Source organism: Hibiscus syriacus, unplaced genomic scaffold, assembly GCF_006381635.1.
Source record: "Hibiscus syriacus cultivar Baekdansim isolate YM2019G1 unplaced genomic scaffold, ASM638163v2 tig00111678_pilon, whole genome shotgun sequence".
In the NCBI taxonomy this organism is placed as follows: Eukaryota; Viridiplantae; Streptophyta; class Magnoliopsida; order Malvales; family Malvaceae; genus Hibiscus; species Hibiscus syriacus.
Genome location: NW_024063153.1, coordinates 604,566 through 622,557, shown reverse-complemented (window position 1 = coordinate 622,557; position 17,992 = coordinate 604,566). Strand labels below are relative to the sequence as shown.

General features: G+C 37.4%; 1 protein-coding gene and 1 long non-coding RNA gene across 2 annotated transcripts; both read left to right on the top strand.

Annotated features, from left to right (window-relative positions):
* The first annotated feature begins 1,395 nt into the window (after positions 1-1,395).
* LOC120167449 (probable phospholipid-transporting ATPase 4) lies at positions 1,396-3,352 on the top strand. Its single transcript, XM_039176463.1, has 6 exons — positions 1,396-1,616; positions 2,359-2,635; positions 2,718-2,806; positions 2,932-3,004; positions 3,100-3,296; positions 3,343-3,352. The coding sequence occupies exons 1-6, from the start codon at positions 1,525-1,527 to the stop codon at positions 3,350-3,352; spliced, it is 738 nt and encodes a 245-aa protein (XP_039032394.1). The 5' UTR covers positions 1,396-1,524.
* On the top strand, positions 3,353-4,191 carry LOC120167469. Its single transcript, XR_005520047.1, has 3 exons — positions 3,353-3,561; positions 3,931-4,029; positions 4,118-4,191. It is a non-coding gene; the product is annotated as an uncharacterized LOC120167469 (long non-coding RNA).
* The last annotated feature ends 13,801 nt before the right edge of the window (positions 4,192-17,992 follow it).

Genomic DNA, 17,992 nt, shown 5'->3' with positions numbered 1-17,992 from the left:
AATTTAAATATGACATGTCCCCCCCACCCCACCCCCCCGGGAATGTTTGTGCTTTTGAAATTTGGAATTTTAGTTTCGGTTTGTAAATGTTATTTCTGTACAAATGTTTAGTTTCCATTTGTGTTTGTGAAATCAGGACTTAAAGCTAGGGACCATGAATGGCTGGCTGCATTAATGTCCTCCAGTGAAGACTAGAGTTGGGGTTTCTCTTTGTTTGGCACCTGTGTACAGTTTTTTTTTTCTTTCTATAAAGGTTGATTCTCAGAGATGACACGGGGTGGGATTCGAGCAAGGCTCAGGCCGAGTAATCTCTATACATTCACATGTCTTAGGCCAAGATCTGCTGAAGAGGGGGAGCATTCTTTTGAAGGGCCTGGGTACACGAGACTTGTGCACTGCAACCAACCTCTTTTGCACAAGAAAAAACCTTTTAAGTATCGATCGAATTACGCATCCACGACCAAGTATAATGTTTTAACTTTCTTACCAAAAGCTTTGTATGAGACTCATGATAGCAAAGTCATGCAGAATGCTACAAAGACCCCTTCAAAAAGGAGCAAAATAGAACCTGGTGATCTCATTTATCAACTCTATTGGTTTCGCAGTGAAAACAAAGTTTCAGATGCCACACTGGTGGTATCTGCAACCTAAGAAGACATATGATTATTATAATCCTTCAAAGCCTGTATTATCAGTGATCGCCCATCTTATAACTGCCCTCATGCTTTATGTGTATGTATTTAATACCTATTTCACTTTATGTTTCAATTGAGATGGTGAAGGTTTTGCAAGCAACTTTTATTAATAAGGACAAACAAATGTATGATGAAGAAACTGGGAATCCTGCTCAAGCACGGACATCAAATTTAAATGAGGAGTTGGGCCAGGTAGATACAATCCTTTCAGATAAAACTGGCACTTTGACATGCAATCAAATGGATTTTCTCAAATGTTCCATTGCCGGCACTGCATATGGTGTGCACTCTAGTGAAGTTGAACTTGCTGCTGCACAGCAGATGGCTACTGACCTTGAAGATCAACTGGTTTCAGGGAAAAGGGAAAACAACAAGAAATTGAGCTTGAAAGTGTTGTTATTTCCAAAGATGAAATGGCTCTTAAACCTCCCCTAAAAGGGTTTAGCTTTGAGGACAACTGCCTAATGGATGAGAACTGGTTGAACGAGCCTAATACAGATGTGATCATGTTATTTTTTCGAATATTAGCAATTTGTCGCACTGCTATACCTAAACTGAATTAAGAAACCGGCAATTATACGTATGAATCAGAATCACCTGATGAAGGAGCCTTTCTTGGTGCTGCCAGAGAATTTGGTTTTTTGTTTTTTAAGAGAATTCAGTCAAGTGTGTTTGTCCATGAAAGATATTCAGCTTCAGGGCAAGCAATTGACAAGTGGGGAAACCAACACACAATGTTTGTGCTCTTTGCTAATCTCTATTGAATTCCATTGTTTTAGCATCTTAATGGTCCTTTGGGGCATCTTGTAGGGAGTTCAAACTTCTAAATATGTTGGAATTTACTAGCAAAACAAAGCGAATGACAGTAATTGTAAGGGATGAAGAGGGGCAGATTCTTCTTTTGTGTAAAGGTGCCGACAAGTTAGTCTCTCTTTTTGCCCTTTGGACTTGTTCAGTACTATGAACAATTTCATCGGGTTGCCAATTTGTATTTCCTTGGAGCTGCAATTGTTTCACTTTCGCCATTTTCTGCTGTGAGCATGATTTCTCCCTTGGTCTTTGTTGTAGGGCTTAGCATGACAAAGGAAGCATTAGAGGATTGGCGGAGGTTTATTCAAGATATAGAAGTTAATAATCGGAAGGTAAAATTTCATAACGGGGAAGGTGTTTTTGGTAATAGGTCATGGAAGAAGCTTCGGGTTGGAGATGTGGTGAAAGTGAAGAAGGATCAGTTTTTTCCAGCAGATTTGCTACTTCTTTCATCAAGTTATGAAGACGGAATTTGCTATGTTGAGACTTTGAATTTAGATGGTGAGACAAACTTGAAGGTAAAGAGAGCTTTGGAGGTTACATTGCCTTTGAATGAGGATGTGGCTTTCAAGAACTTCACAGGAACAGTTAAATGTGAAGATCCCAACCCTAGCCTTTACACCTTTATCAGTAATTTTGAATATGATGATGAAGCTTATGCCCTTGACCCTAGCCAAATTCTTCTTAGAGACTCGAAGCTGCGTAATACAGCTTTTGTCTATGGAATTGTAATTTTCACTGGTCATGAACTTCAGTGTATTAATAGAAGCTCAAGGTACCCATCACCAGTTTGTATCTTTAATGGGGTGATGATTTTTATTTTACTGATTTATTGTTACTCTGTTTGGTGCAGTATTATTTTTGACAGGCCATCAAAGAACGGAAGTTTGTACGAGGAAGATACCACAAGGCATTTGAATGAGTATGGAGAAGGTGGATTGCGAACGTTGGCACTGGCTTATAAAAGGCTTGGGGAGTCTGAGTACTCTGCTTGGAATGATGAATTTCAGAAAGCAAGAACTTCAATTGGGGCAGGTAGAGATGCAATGCTTGAAAATGTCACAGAGATGATGGAGAGGGATTTGATTCTCGTTGGTGCTACTGCTGTGGAAGACAAATTGCAAAAGGGGGTATGTGTTATTTCGGCTTGCTTTCTCTAAGAAACTTCTTTTTTGGTTTACATAAACCTGTTTCAACTTCTCTTCATTTCAGGTACCCCAATGTATAGATAGACTTGCACAAGCAGGTATGAAGATCTGGGTTTTGACAGGGGACAAGGTGGAAAATGCTATAAATATAGGGTTTGTATCTTTCCATTCAATATTAGACTTTATTTTACCTCTTCTAATCAGAACCTGAAATTGGATTTTTGATAGAAAGATGCTCTACGAAATCAATTTAGTTAAAGTTTCTTTTTGTGATGCAGATATGCTTGCAGTCTGCTTAGGCAAGGCATGAAGCAGATCTGTATTACAGCCATTAGTTCGGATGATAGAGAGGTATGTAATATTTCTTTTGTAGTGAAAGACAGGAATTTTTCTTTTGGAAATTGTTTTCATTGATGTCAGACTCTTTTGCTTTTGTTACTGGTTAGGTAGTTAAGGAGAACATAATGTTGCAAATTTCCAATGCTTCACAAATGAATAAACACGAAAAAGATCCACATGCTGCATTTGCATTGATCATCGATGGAAAGACTCTTGCATATGCCTTGGAAGATGATATGAAACAACACTTCTTAGTCTTAGCTGTTCAGTGTGCATCTGTCGTATGCTGTTGTGTGTCTCCCATGCAGAAGGCACTAGTAAGATATCTTTTTCCTTTCCTTTCCTTGCAGCCTGTTCTAAGCTTTTAAAGGATCAAATCAGATGATACTCCTGATGGCGGAGATCTCATCATATCTTTATTTTGTAATTTTTTTGGGTACCAGGTAACAAGGTTAGTAAAAGAAGGAACTGGGAAAACCACCTTAGCTATTGGTGATGGTGCAAATGATCTTGGAATGATTAAAGAAGCCGACATTGGAGTTGGCATCAGTGGCGTGGAAGGTATGCAGGTTGGTAAACATATCTCACTCTTCTTGCTGTTGCAATATATATTCGTGTAATGCTAGTAGCAAATGAATCTTTTACATAGGTTTATATTTAAGGCTATTCATATTTACGAATTTTGAAGAGCATAGATATGTATATATATGGGAACTTGCTCCTTTGGTCCTTTTATGTACTCATGACATATATATGTATATATATATGAGCTTCATGATTCATGTCGGTTGTTCTTCTGTTCAATTAGTAATAGATGTAAACCTTAGCAGTTTATGCACATCCATCATCATCGCGAGAAAATTTTTGTTAAGCTTCTTTGGACCATTTCCAGAAATGTTTGCATGTTAGTGATTTATGTAACTTGTTCCCTTTTGCAGGCTGTAATGGCCAGCGACTTCTCCATTGCCCAATTCCGTTTCTTGGAAAGGCTTCTTGTTGTCCATGGACACTGGTGTTATAAGAGGATTGCACAGATGGTAATAACGAGGGATTACCTGCATTTTCCATTTTCTTACATTCTTTATTCTGTGTTGACCTCTGATTTGGTACGACTTTGATCTTCAGGTTTGCTATTTCTTCTACAAGAACATAGCATTTGGCCTTACCCTCTTATACTTTGAGGCATTTGCAGGATTTTTTGGACAATCAGTTTACGATGACTGGTACATGTTACTGTTCAATGTTGTTTTTACATCATTGCCTGTAATTTCACCAGGAGTTTTCGAGCAAGATGTTTCTTTTGAGGTCCGCTTACAGGTAAGTCCGTGAAACAACTTTCTTATTAACAAAATTCGTCCATGCTACTAGCGATGATAAAATTCTTTATGACTATGTGTTGCAGTTTCCTGCATTATATCAACAAGGACCTAAGTGTAATTTACATTTGTTAAAAAAATCATGAAAGAGAGTGGGAAAGAGAGAGAGGGCCTCAGGCGGTCAGTCCTCCGGTGAGGATTGGATGGTATTTGTGGAAAATTTAAGTAAGAGGGTAACTTGGAGAACAGTAAAGGAGATTTTTCAACAACAGGGGAGTGTTCTGCGCGTTTATATTTCGAGTAGTTCTAACAAGCCAAATTATAGAAACCATACGTTTGCTTTCGTTCAGTTTTTAAAAAAAGATGGGTTGAAGAATGCGATAGCAAATGTCAATGGTATTTGGATAGATGGAAAGAAAGTATCGGTAGTAGTAGCTAATTATCAGAAGCAGAGACTCAGGCAAGCTGTTAGTAGTAACGTCAGAAAGGAAGAAGATAAGTTGAAGAAGGGAATGACTTGGAGAAGAAGAGGTGGATCTGAGTCTTTCAATCGATTGAGGGATGACATATCATATAAGGATGCATTAGTATCTTATGATGGGCGGAGAGAAGTTCCAGCGAGTAAAGAGACAAGGGAGGGTCATCCAGGAAAGGAAGCAAGTCTGAGGAATTTGTGGAAGATGCATATTCCCTCAGATGAATATGACTGGGTGAAAAGATCAATAACAGAGATTATCAAATCCTATTTTGAATTGGAGCTAGTAGTGAAGGGGCTGGCTAATGATGGGATCAAGGTCAATGGATCTAAATGGGTTTATTCATGGAACTCTTGTATCTTAACCTTTGGTTCGAAGGAAGAGTTCGAGGAGGCATGGTCGAACAAAAGGGAGGAACTGTTCTTTTGGTTTGATTGGCTCGATCCACTTATGAGTATGGATGGTGTCCTGATGGCTTTTTGTGCGGTGGAATTGGTTGGAGTCCCCTTGCTATATTGGAATGTTCCTTTTCTGGAAAAGCTTGTTTCAAGGTGGGGGAAACTGGTGTGTATTCATGAGTCGACGGTCAGAAGAGAGGATCTGGCGATGGCAAGGGCACTGTTGAGGGTGGCCAGTCTTTATGATATACAAGAAACTGCTACATTGGGCTCGTATGGGAAATCCTTTAAGGTAAAAATTAATGTGGGATCGGTTAGTACAAAACAGGATAGCTCTTCAGTAGCAAATTTTACGGTGGCCGGTGATGGTGAGTCCAGAGATGAAGCTTCATCGGAGGAGAAAGAAGATAGGTTTTCAGGCGGGGTAGGTAGCTCAAAGTTGCTAGCTGAGGATTCTAGGGACACAGTAGACATATGGTTGGTAGGGGATGACCGTACAACAGTGGTAGGCTGCAGTGAAAGTCATCATTTAATGTTGCAGGATGGAGAAGGTCAACCTAGTCGTGGAAAGATGTCAGATTTTTCAGAAGAATATTTGAATTTTAAAGGGGATTACCGGGGTTTGGTTTAAGGAATGATATCATCAATGAAAGGGATAAAGCCCAATTAGAGGAGTTGAGTGAGCCCAATTCAAAAAACACTGAAATTTCCCCTTCTGGGCCAGCTGTTAATTTATTTAAATTGGGCTATGGTAATTATAAGGAGTCTCAGGTGGAAATATTAGGAGATCAACAGCATCATGGTTCGGTTGAAACAAATACGCAGAATGTGGCTAATGTTCCGTCAGACTTAATCTCAATTTCGATTCCTGGTGGGGCCATTGACAGAGGGACTCCAAAAAAGTCAAAGGATGAAAGGTTAGAGGAAGTAACAGTCCAGGATAATGAAGATAGTAGAGCGGAAGCAACAAAGGTGGTAAGGGAAGCAAGGCAAGTTCATATGGGTAGTAATCAAGGGTTAGGATTATATAAGGAGTCTCTTGTAAATGGTATAAGGAGTTGGAGTCCTTTAGATCATTTGTCTAGAAGTCTACATATAAGGAATGCATCGATAGGAATGTGGAATAGAGGCTCTATCTCTAGAATGTATAAAAGAACTAGAGACAGAAATGTGTGGTTTAACTCGAGCAGAGAAGAAAGAGCATTGCAATCTTTAGAGATGACTGATCATAACAGGACTATAATTGAGCCTATGTTGAGTAATCAATCTCTTCCTGTTATCGTGGAGGGAAGATCTTTGGGAGTGGAGGAGGAAGGTGGTTCTAGGCACATTTCTGCAGTGGCTAAGAGTGTAAAAGATGTAACAGATTGTCAGTCTGGTCCAGTGGCTAGGATGGAGAAAAGAAGAAAGAGAAGGCTTCTGATCAGGGAATCTCTGGATGTGGTCAGTCTCCATACTGCATCTTCTTCAAATTTCTCGGTATTTTTGGAGGAGGCTTTGGCAACATGGGAAGTTAGTAAAATTTTGGGGATTATATTCAAAGAGGGGAAGAAGGCCTTCTTGGAAAAAATTATAAATTTTGAGGAAGGTTTGGATGAAAATAGGGTAAGGTTGGACCCGGGGAATAGACTTTTGTCTACTTTTTTGCTCTGAGGCTTTGGTTTAACAACAGTCTTCATGATAAAGATTAAGATTATTTCATGGAATGTAAGGGGTATTGGTAAGAAGAAAAAATCAAGAGATTTAGCAAGTATGGTCAAGAAGTACAAACCGTACATTCTCCTCATTCAAGAAACAATTAGAAAATTGTTCTCAGGCTCTTAGGAGAATGATAGGTGGAAGTATTCTGAATGGAGGAATTTTTGTTCCAGCAGTGGGGTCTGCAGGTAGTTTAATGGTTTTTTGGAATGATAAGGATTTTGAAGTTCTCAATAGTCACCTAAGTGGTAGATTCATAGCAGTTTTTGGGAAGTTTAAGAACTCAAGTGAAGAGTGATTATTAATGTGTATGGTCTTTCCATTGATTCTGAAAAGGCTGAATTTTTCAGGGATTTATTGGATTTTTTTGCTGCTCAAACCGTGTCAGTTTGCATTGGGGGGATTTTAATGTGTACCTTGATCCGGTAGAGAAGTTGGGAAAGCCTCAAAATTGGCTCTTTATTGATATTCTGAGAAATTTCTTGAACCAAACTAACTTGATTGATCTTTCTATGGTAGGGGGAAAGTTTACACGGTGTAATAATAGAGAAACTTTTACTTGGGTCAGACTTGATAGGTTTCTAATTTCTGGGAATTTTCTGATCTGTTTTCTGAATATTGTGCAGAGCATGTTACCTAGGTCTTTATCCGATCACAATCCCATTGCGTTGGAGGAAAAATTTGTAGATTGGGGTCCTAAACCGTTCAGATTTTTTAATTATCTTTTAGAGGAGGAAGGTTTTGAGGACTTGGTTAAATCGTCCTTGGATAATTTGCAGGTGAGTAAGAGGAGAAGGGGTATCTTCAAATTTTTACAAAGAACCAAAAAATCTATCAGAAACTGGTCTGACAGAAAGTTTCATGGGATTTATGAGTCAATTACAGATTTAGAATTGAAGATTAATGATCTTGAAATTAAAGCACAAAGTGGTGTTATCTCCCAACATGCGTGGGATCAGCTGATACAGTTCAGATCGAATCTTTGGAGGCTGTATAGAATTGAAGAAAGTATTTGGTTCCAGAAATCAAGGGCTAGGTGGTTCAAAGATGGGGACAGAAACACATGATTCTTTCATTTGTCTACGTTAAACAGGAGTAAAAGAAATGAAATTACAAGTTTGAAGTTTAATGCCTCTGTTGTATCTGATCCGCAATCGATTAAGTTGCATATTGCGGATTATTTTAAGGAAGCCTATAATTCTAAGTTAACTCTGGAAGTGGTTGATTTATCTATGGATTTTGCAAAGCTGACAGGGGACCAATCTTCAAAACTAAAGGAGCAGTTTTCAAAAAATGAAATATGGCAAGCGATAGCTTCATCGGACAGTTCTAAAGCACCAAGCCCGGATGGTTTCACCATGGGTTGTTGAAAACATTTTGATGTTTCGATATAAAAAATTAAGTTAAATGAATTTTAAGATTTTACAAAAGATTTTCTAAGTATATTCGATGTAATTATTCGAATATCAAAATATTACTCCAAGTCTTTCAAAGTTCATTTTAATCCTTACTAAAGTGTAAAATTGTGTTTTATACTTAAACTATTTTAAAACAATTTTACAAAGTATTTCGAGCCTTAATCGAGCCAAAAATATTCTCTTTTTAAAGGGTTTCAAGAAAAATCAGATTGTTCAGGGGGTACAGATTCCCCCCCAGGGGGTACAGATTCCCCTTGCATGGTTTGGCTCCGAGAAATAACAGATTACTCAAAGGGAACCGATTCCCCCTTGAGGGTACCGATTCCCTCACTGTTCATCAACCCAACGGTCATAATATTTGAATATTATGAAGGGGTATCGATTCCCTATGAAGGGGTACCGATTCCCCTCATTCTGGGCAACCTATTTTTGTAGAAAAATCATTCCCAAACGGCTCCAAAACATCCCCAAAGGCTAGACATGACTTCAAACACATTCCAAGCTATAAATACAAGCTAAGAATACTTGAAGAAGTAAGAGAATAACTATCCAAGCAATCAAACACAAGAGAAGAGTTTTTCATTCTTATTTCATCTTTCTCTTATAAATATTTTGTTCTTGTGAGCTCAATCTTGTAAACACCTACCTTAGAGAGGTTTTCTTGTTTACATCTTTTATCCTATTGTAAAGGGGAAATGTTCTAGCTTATCCCGTGTAAAAGCTAGGGAAAGGTTCTAGTTTAGCCCGGAAAAACTAGGGAGTTGTAAGGTTATCTCTTTGTCCTCAAAAGAAAGAAAAAATTAGTGAATTTGTTGGAAAATCCTTGGTGAGGAGCTAAGGTAATGGATGTAGACTTTGGTTGAGAAAGTCGAACCACTGTAAATCGTTGTGCAATTTTCTATCTTTCAATCTTCTTACTCCCTAAACACAAAACCGTACCGACCCCTCTTTGCAAACCGTTCCGGTTGTCGATTCGAGCTTCCGAAAATCCTAACAATTGGCATCAGAGCCTAACTCGTTAAGAAGGTTTAACCACCTTGAGACGATCCTAGAAGAAGCTCTACCAATTCCCTACACAACCGAGAAGATGGCTTCCACCTCCGGCTCGTTCCACATGGAATACTCCCTACCAACCGACAAACCTCCATACTTCAATGGAGTCAACTATCATCATTGGAAGAAATTAATGAAGGTATTCATCCAATCCAATGATCTTGATATATGGGAGATAATCGAGAATGACTACTCTTCTCCAAAGAAGAAGGAAAAGAAGCGGAGTGACAAAGAATGGAAGAAAACTCAACTTAATGCCAAGGCCATGCACATGTTGTTTTGTGCATTTGGTCCTGAAATTTATGAAGGGGTTTCTTCATGTTCAAGTGCCAAGTAGCTTTGGAATAAGCTCGATAAAATCCATGGAAATAAGAAAGAAGAACCAACAAAGGTGGTGTCTCTAATGGCTTATGAAGAGCCCGAGGTATCTTCTAACTCAAATGAATTTAATTCATATACGTTTGATGAGTTACAAGATGCTTTTAATAGGTTATATTCGGAGTTTGAGACCATGAACTCCAAATATAAGAAAATGATTTCAAAATTTAAAACGATTTTCTTTTGAAAACAAAAATAGATTTTGAAAGCCAAAATGAAATTTTGAAAAAGGATTTAGAGGTTTTAAAAATAAAAATTGATAGTTTTAAAAAACAAAATTTTGATTTAAAAGTTAAGCTTGAATGCTTAACAAAAGAAAAAGAAATCATTTTAAATAATTCATTTAGTTCAATAATGACAATATGCTCACATTGTCATTATCATGGTCATTTGGAACATACTTGTCCTTTGAAAGTAAAACATTTTAAAATTAGGCAAGTATGGGTTCCGAAAGGAACAAGAGGCATTGAAACTAACGTCCATGGATCCAAAGAAATTTGGATATCAAAATCTACTTAAATATCTCTTGTAGGTGTGTGAGAGCAATGATAATGAGAGTGATGATATTCAAGATGCTCTAGCCACACATGAAAAAGGAATGGGTAACCTCTAAGCTTAATGCTTTTAATTTTGGTTATTTGGTTGCTCATTTGATTTTAAGCATGCATGAGTTTTGTTTTTAAATGATTATGTATCATTGTTTTAATCTCATGTATGTTGAAAAGATGATTATGATGAACATTTTAAAGTTATATTAATTTTTAAGAATTTTTAGTTCATCATAATAAAATTTTGGTCAAAATTGGTTTTAATGCAATTGATATCTCTCTAACAATTGATATCATTTTTTTAAATACTTTGATTTTACAAATTTTAAAAATTTTGACCTAAATTTGAATGTTTATGCATGTGGTTTAAATGGAAATGATATCTCTCTAACAATTGATATCAAAATTTTCAAATGCATAACATTTTTGAAAAACTTTATGCATATGCACTTAATTTTAACAATTGGTATTGATATCAAATTTCAACAATTGGTATTGCATAGAGTATTTTAGTCTTGAATATATTGAACTTCATGTTCTACTAACATGTTTGTTATTCTTTGTTGAAATTCAATTTTGTTTAAGTGTCTTGTTCTTAAAGCTAAATTTTATTTGGAATGCATTTATTGAGGGGGAGCTTTGATTTTTTCAAATGATTTTTAAAATTTCAAATTTACTACTTATTCTCCAAAGTTATTTTGAACTTTAAAAGATTAGAGTCTTTTTGATTTAACAAAAAGGGGGAGAAGTGTTAAGGTGTTTTAAAGGGGAGAAGTGTTAAAGTAAGGGGGAGTAATTTCAAACTTTATTTCAAAATCTTAAAATTACTTAAATGTTTTGTTATATCAAAAAGGGGGAGATTGTTGAAAACATTTTGATGTTTCGATATAACAAATTAAGTTAAATGAATTTTAAGATTTTACAAAATATTTTCTAAGTATATTCGATGTAATTATTCGAATATCAAAATATTACTTCAAGTCTTTCAAAGTTCATTTTAATCCTTACTAAAGTGTAAAATTGTGTTTTATACTTAAATTATTTTAAAACAATTTTACAAAGTATTTCGAGCCTTAATCGAGCCAAAAATATTCTCTTTTTAAAGGATTTCAAGAAAAATCATATTGTCCAGGGGTACAGATTTCCCCCTAGGGGGTATCGATTCCCCGGGAACAGATTTCCCCCAGGGGGTACAGATTCCCCCTACATGGTTTGGCTCCGAGAAATAACAGATTACTCGAAGGGAACTGATTCCCCCTTGAGGGTACCGATTCCCTCACTGTTCATCAGCCCAACGGTCATAATATTTGAATATTATGAAGGGGTATCAATTCCCTATGAAGGGGTACCGATTCCCCCCATTCTGGACAACCTATTTTTGTAGAAAAATCATTCCCAAACGGTTCTAAAACATCCCCAACGGCTAGATATGACTTCAAACACATTCCAAGCTATAAATACAAGCTAAGGACACTTGAAGAAGTAAGAGAACAACTATCCAAGCAATCAAACACAAGAGAAGAGTTTTTCATTCTTATTTCATCTTTCTCTTGTAAATATTTTGTTCTTGTGAGCTCAATCTTGTAAACACCTACCTTAGAAAGGTTTTCTTGTTTACATCTTTTATCATATTGTAAAGGGGAAATGTTCTAGCTTATCCCGTGTAAAAGCTAGGGAAAGGTTCTAGTTTAGCCCGGAAAAACTAGGGAGTTGTAAGGTTATCTCTTTGTCCTCAAAAGAAAGAACAAATTAGTGAATTTGTTGGAAAATCCTTGGTGAGGAGCTAAGGTAGTGGATGTAGACTTTGGTTGAGAAAGTCGAACCACTCTAAATCACTGTGCAATTTTTTATCTTTCAATCTCCTTACTCCCTAAACACAAAATCGTTCCGACCCCTCTTTGCAAACCGTTCCGGTTGTCGATTCGAGCTTCCGAAAATCCTAACATGGGTTTTTTCAAGAAATGATGGCCTAGCTTAAAGGAGCATGTAATGAAATTTTTTTTAGGATTTCTACTATGGTAGGTTATGGGAACATGAGGTTAATCATGCGTTTATTACGCTTATTTCGAGGAAGCTTAATTCGGATAATGTGGAGGACTTTAGACCAATTAGTCTTGTGGGCAGTCTATATAAGATCCTATCTAAAAGTGTTATCCAAGAGATTGAGTTGATGTGTTGGAGATATCATAAGTCAGTCCCAATATGCTTTCATGCCGGGGAGACAACTGTTTGATTGCGCTTTTATTGCGAATGAAGGAATTGACTATTGGAGAAAACAAGGGTTGCAAGGGGTTGTTATAAAAGTCGATTTTCGTAGAGCTTATGATATTGTGGAATGGCCAATTTTATTTAGAGCAATGTCAGAGATAGGTTTTGGTTATAGATGGTCCTCGTGGATTTTTCAGTGCCTTTCGACAGCCTTGATTTCGATTCTTGTTAATGGGTCTCCTTCAGAAGAGTTTCCTATGGCCAAGGGTTTAAGACAAGGTTGTAGTCTCTCGCCGCTCTTCTTTAACATTGTTGGTGAGATACTCCATTTGATGCTATCCAAAGCAGTAGAAAAGGGATTGTTCCAAGGTTTTGTTATTGGGAAAGCTGAAAATTCTACTAGATTGTCTCACCTGCAGTTTGCTGACGACCTAATCATTTTTTGCCAAGCAAATCTTACTCAGATCAAGAATGTCATAAGAGTGCTAAGGATTTTTAGTGTTATGGCAGGTTTGCATCTAAATTTGGTGAAGAGCAACCTGTTTGGAATTAATATGGAGGATGAAGTATTAGCAGATTGGGCATCACAAGTGGGTTGTTCAGTAGGTTATTTTCCAATAGAGTATTTGGGTCTTCCTCTGGGTGCTAAGAGAAATTCATAGGCTTTATGGGATCCAGTTTTTAGGAATTTTAGTGCCAAACTTGCTGGTTGGAAAGCTTCCTGTCTGTCATTGGCCGGTAGGACAGTATTATTGAAGTCAGTGCTAACTTCTTTACCAATTTTTTTCTTATCTCTGTTTAAAATGCCTTGCAAAGTTGGTAAGAAGTTAAATTCGTTAATGGCTAATTTTCTATGGGGCGATAAAGAGGAAAAGAGGAGAATTCATTGGGTGAATTGGAGTACGGTTTGTAGGCCATTGAATGGAGGCGGTCTAGGTGTCCAAGATTTGAATCTCACCAATCGGGCTCTATTGGGTAAGTGGGTGTGTAAATTTGCCAATGATAAAAATTCCCGGAAAAGTGTGTTGTGTAGCAAACACAAGGTTAGTTACAATAATATGTCTATTAGGGAGGTCACTTATCCGCAATCTTCTTGGATTTTGAGAGGAATTGCTAATAATTACTTGAAGAATGATTCGGTAGGAGATTGTCTTAGATCAAACTCGAAGTTGAAAGTGGGAAATGGAAAGTCCATTTCTTTCTGGAATGATGCATGGGCTGATGAGAGTTCTTTAAAATTTCTTTACCCTAGAATTTTTGTGCTCTCTCCTAATAAAGAGGGGAAGGTTGTAGAGTTTGGAAACTTTGAATCGAGCGGTTGGGTGTGGAATGTCCAAACTAAAAGGAATTTGTGTGATTGGGAATTGGTTCAATGGATGGATTTGATGTCTAAATTGAAGGATATTCAGCTATCAGAGCTGGTGGAAGATTTTTTATCGTGGTATGCTAGTGGAGATGGTCTATATTCGGTCAAATCTTGCAGAAATACTCTTGCCAGTGAGTTTTGGGGGTAGTGCTTTGTGGATACAAGGGGTTTTGATGGGTCTTGATCCACCTCGGGTGGAAGCTTTCCTTTGGCAGCTTGCACATCAGAAAGTAGCAGTCAAAGCTGAGTTGGTTAAGAGAGGTATACCCCTAGGAGATGATATTTTGTGTCCTTTGTGTAAGAAACAGGAGGAATCAATGCATCATTTATTTATTTATTTATTTATTGTAATGTTGTTTGGGAATTATGGAACAAAATAGCTAGTTTCTGGGACATATCGTTGGTGTTACCACAAGATCCTCCTTCGCTTCTTAGTTCATGGGGTGAGTTGAGGGTGAACTAGATGATTTGGAAATTTATTCCGGGAGTCATCTTTTGGTCAATCTGGAAAGTTAGGAATGCAATGGTTTTTGAAGGATCTCTTCTTGACAGAATGTCGTTGTTCTTTATTGTTAGATTCTGGCTTACTAAATGGTTCATAGTCAAATTTCCTAAGATAACTATTCAGGAGGATGTATTGATTGGTAATCCATCCCTTGCAGATGGAGTATCACTATTGAAAGCTAAAGATCGTCATGTCTTAAGATGGATTCACCCCCGGTAGATTTCCTAAAGATGAATGTCGACGGAGTTGTTAGGCTTATGGTTGGGGTGGAGGAATTGGAGGTATATTAAGAGATTGGAATTGTTGTACCCTTTTGACTTTTTCAGAGAATGTTGGTCAAGGAACTCCTCCACTTGCTGAATTAAAAGCTATAAAAAGAGGCATTGAATTTTTTTTGTCATCACGTTGGGAGTCTGTTGGTAGGTTGATCGTTGAGAGTGATTGTTCGTCTGCAATGGAATGGATTCAGTCCCTAGTTTTGGCTCCAGTTTTTTTATCGCATATAGTTTATCAGATTTCTACTCTTATCACGGGAAAGGTTCATTCAGTGAGGTTAATTCCAAGGGCGTACAATGGAGAGGCAGACAGTTTAGCAAAGAAAGGGATAGGTTGACTGTATAGGTTCAACTGTGGTTTTTTTGGTCCAGTGAGAAGATTTTTATGGCAGTTGGAGTGTTTAAGTTTTATGTACTGAATTTTAGTGTAATTGTTAAATCTTATGTAATTTTTCAGTATCAATAAAAGTTCTAAGGCACTCTTTTCCTCCTTTTGCTGATTAAGGAGCTTAATTTAAAGCTCCTTTAATCAAGAAGGGGGTTTTTAACGATACCTTCCATTCTTATAAAAAAAAAATCAGCAAGGACCTAAAAATTTGATTTTCAACTGGTATAAGATACTCGGGTGGATGGGCAATGGTCTCTATTCCTCATTATTTTCTTCCTCAATATTATCATCTTCTACGATCAAGCTTTTTGTGCTGGAGGACAGACTGCTGATATGGCTGCCTTGGGGACAACAATATTCACTTGCATCATTTGGGCGCTCAATTGCCAGATTGCATTCTCGATGAGCCACTTCACATGGATCCGACACCTCTTCATATGGGGCAGCATTGCCATGTGGTATCTGTTTCTCTTTGTTTACGGTATGCTATCACCCACTATATCTGGTAACGCCTACCAACTTCTATTGGAAGCTCTCGCTCCGGCACCCATCTATTGGATTACCACCCTCTTAGTAACCGTTGCTTGTAATCTCCCATACTTGGCCCATATATCTTACCAAAGATGTTTCCACCCATTGGATCATCATATCATCTGAGAGATCAAGTACTACCAGAAAGATGTCGAGGATCAACGCATGTGGACTAGGGAGCGATCAAAGGCAAGGCAAAAGACCATGATTGGGTTCACAGCAAGGGTAGATGCGAAGATCAGGCAGTTAAAAGTGAAGTTGCAAAGAAAGCAACTGTCTTCTGAACTTCAGAGTCCAGCCCGTTCATCATAGCAATGCCCACTCAATCTAGTTTCTTTTTGAAGTTTAGGGTTCTTTCTTTTCCTGCCAGGCGCTGTATCACGTTGAGGCCTCAGTTTCAATTATCAGTTAATTATTCATTAGTTGATCACACAAATGTGCGAGCTGTGGCCTGTGAAAAGGCAGTCGGAAGATATGTTTTATCATTGTGTAGGAATTGCCTTATCTTTGGTTAGTTGATGTAACCTCTTGTATAATGTAGAATGTTGAACTTGCAAATGTAAATGAAAAAAAGTAAGATTTGAAGCAACTCCAAGCTTTGCCCTTCTTGAATCCAAATGAGTATAAAGTAATATCATTAAATCAGTAGGTCCAAGTAGTACGACTGTTAGACCTAACCTTCGTGATCGGGATTACACCGGTTTGACCTCCGATCCGTTTATTTCATCCTCAAGTATATTAATTGTGAATTGTTAGGTGGTGGCAATACAAAAGCTATAAATCTGCATTTATTTTTTCTAGCAATGATATGGTTGCCATTAATAATATGTTGGACTATGCATCAGCAGGTTGTGATGGGCTCAAGTACCAGTCAAACTCAACTTTCTTGGCAAGGGGTGTAAACGAACCGAACTTGAACGAATAAAATTGTATCGGTGTTCGTTTGTTTATTAAATGAATATAAAAAATGCTATTACTCGTTTATTTAACTTAATAAATGACGTTATATGAACGATTCACGAATATTTCGTCGAATGGCAAGCTGTTTAGGTAAACAACAAGAAAAGGGATCATATTTGGGGTATTGCCCCTAAATGTCCGGTTTTTGCTGGTAAAAGAATATTATCTCAGAGGGGATTTCAGCATGACTCGGTTGCAAGTGAACTAAGAAGATGGTGGTGAGCCAATTTCCTGTATTATTAGTTGATGGCAGGAGTACTATGCACCAGGGTTCGAACAACCGACAAATACTGTTCTTTTAATATTAGTCTGATCTTGAAAATGTTGCTCTTGATTCAATGTTTCAACTTAGCCCCATAATCCATGAAGTAGGTTAATACAATCACAATATCAGTGACAATCTAAGAAACCAACAGCACGTTCTTTGGAAAAACAGATATTTATAATATGTTAAATTTTGCTGAAGACCCTGTAGTAGAAACTCAACCAAGAATACCAATGTCCACATTCCATAGTTTATGAAAATATCAGATTCAAGTTTCTTTCATAAGAGGCAAACTTTCCCTTAAATCTCAAGTTTTTCACCCATATCTACCAACATAGTAAAGCACAAACCTCACGCAACAAAAAAAAGGAAGAAAAAGAAACCAAGATATTGTGCATGGCCATGGATCACTGCCAGCCATAGACAACTTGGGTACAAGTGTCCTTGATCCACCTGAAACTCTTCCTCAAAGACCCTTTCATCTTGCCTTCAACTGCATAAACCTTGTAGCTAGCAACCCTTTTCTTCCTCTGCATCTCAGGATCAGTAAAGCTCCAGCTTTTTGAAGAAGACCCAGATGAACTTTTGTTCTTCTTAATCTTAATCTCCTTCCCGGGCTGGGTTTGTTGAGCAGAGCTTGCACTGTAAGACCTCAGGTCTTGCATGCTCCTTGGCCCTCCATTGTAACTATCCATTTGCATTTTTCTACCGTCCTTGCATGATTTGGATCTAAACTTCTCCATCAAAATGAATAGATGAAAATTGTATGAAATTGTAGCAAAGAGTGTTCAAGGATGAAGGGTATAGCAGTAGAGAAAATAAATGTGTAGCTGTTGATTATTGTGAAGAGAGGACATCTGACATTTTCTTCTTAAAAAATCACACACTATAAGACAGTTGAGGCTGCACATTATGGGGCAGCTAAAGCCAACTTTGAACGTTCATTGATGGGTATTTGCCGCGTGGAATGGTTAATGTTAAGCTAAGAGAATGAAATGAAAAAAAAAACATGTCTAAACTTTCACAGCATTTGGACTGTTTAACGATAGCTGTTGTGGGGTCGAATCTACAGAACTGAGAATTCTTTAATTATTTGCAAGAATTACTTCAATGGTTGTGTGAGTTAAAATATTCATTTCCAAGCTTAGGTGAAGATTAACAGACAATATGAATTTCATAATTTTCATAAAATATAATTAAAAGAAAAGACATACAAC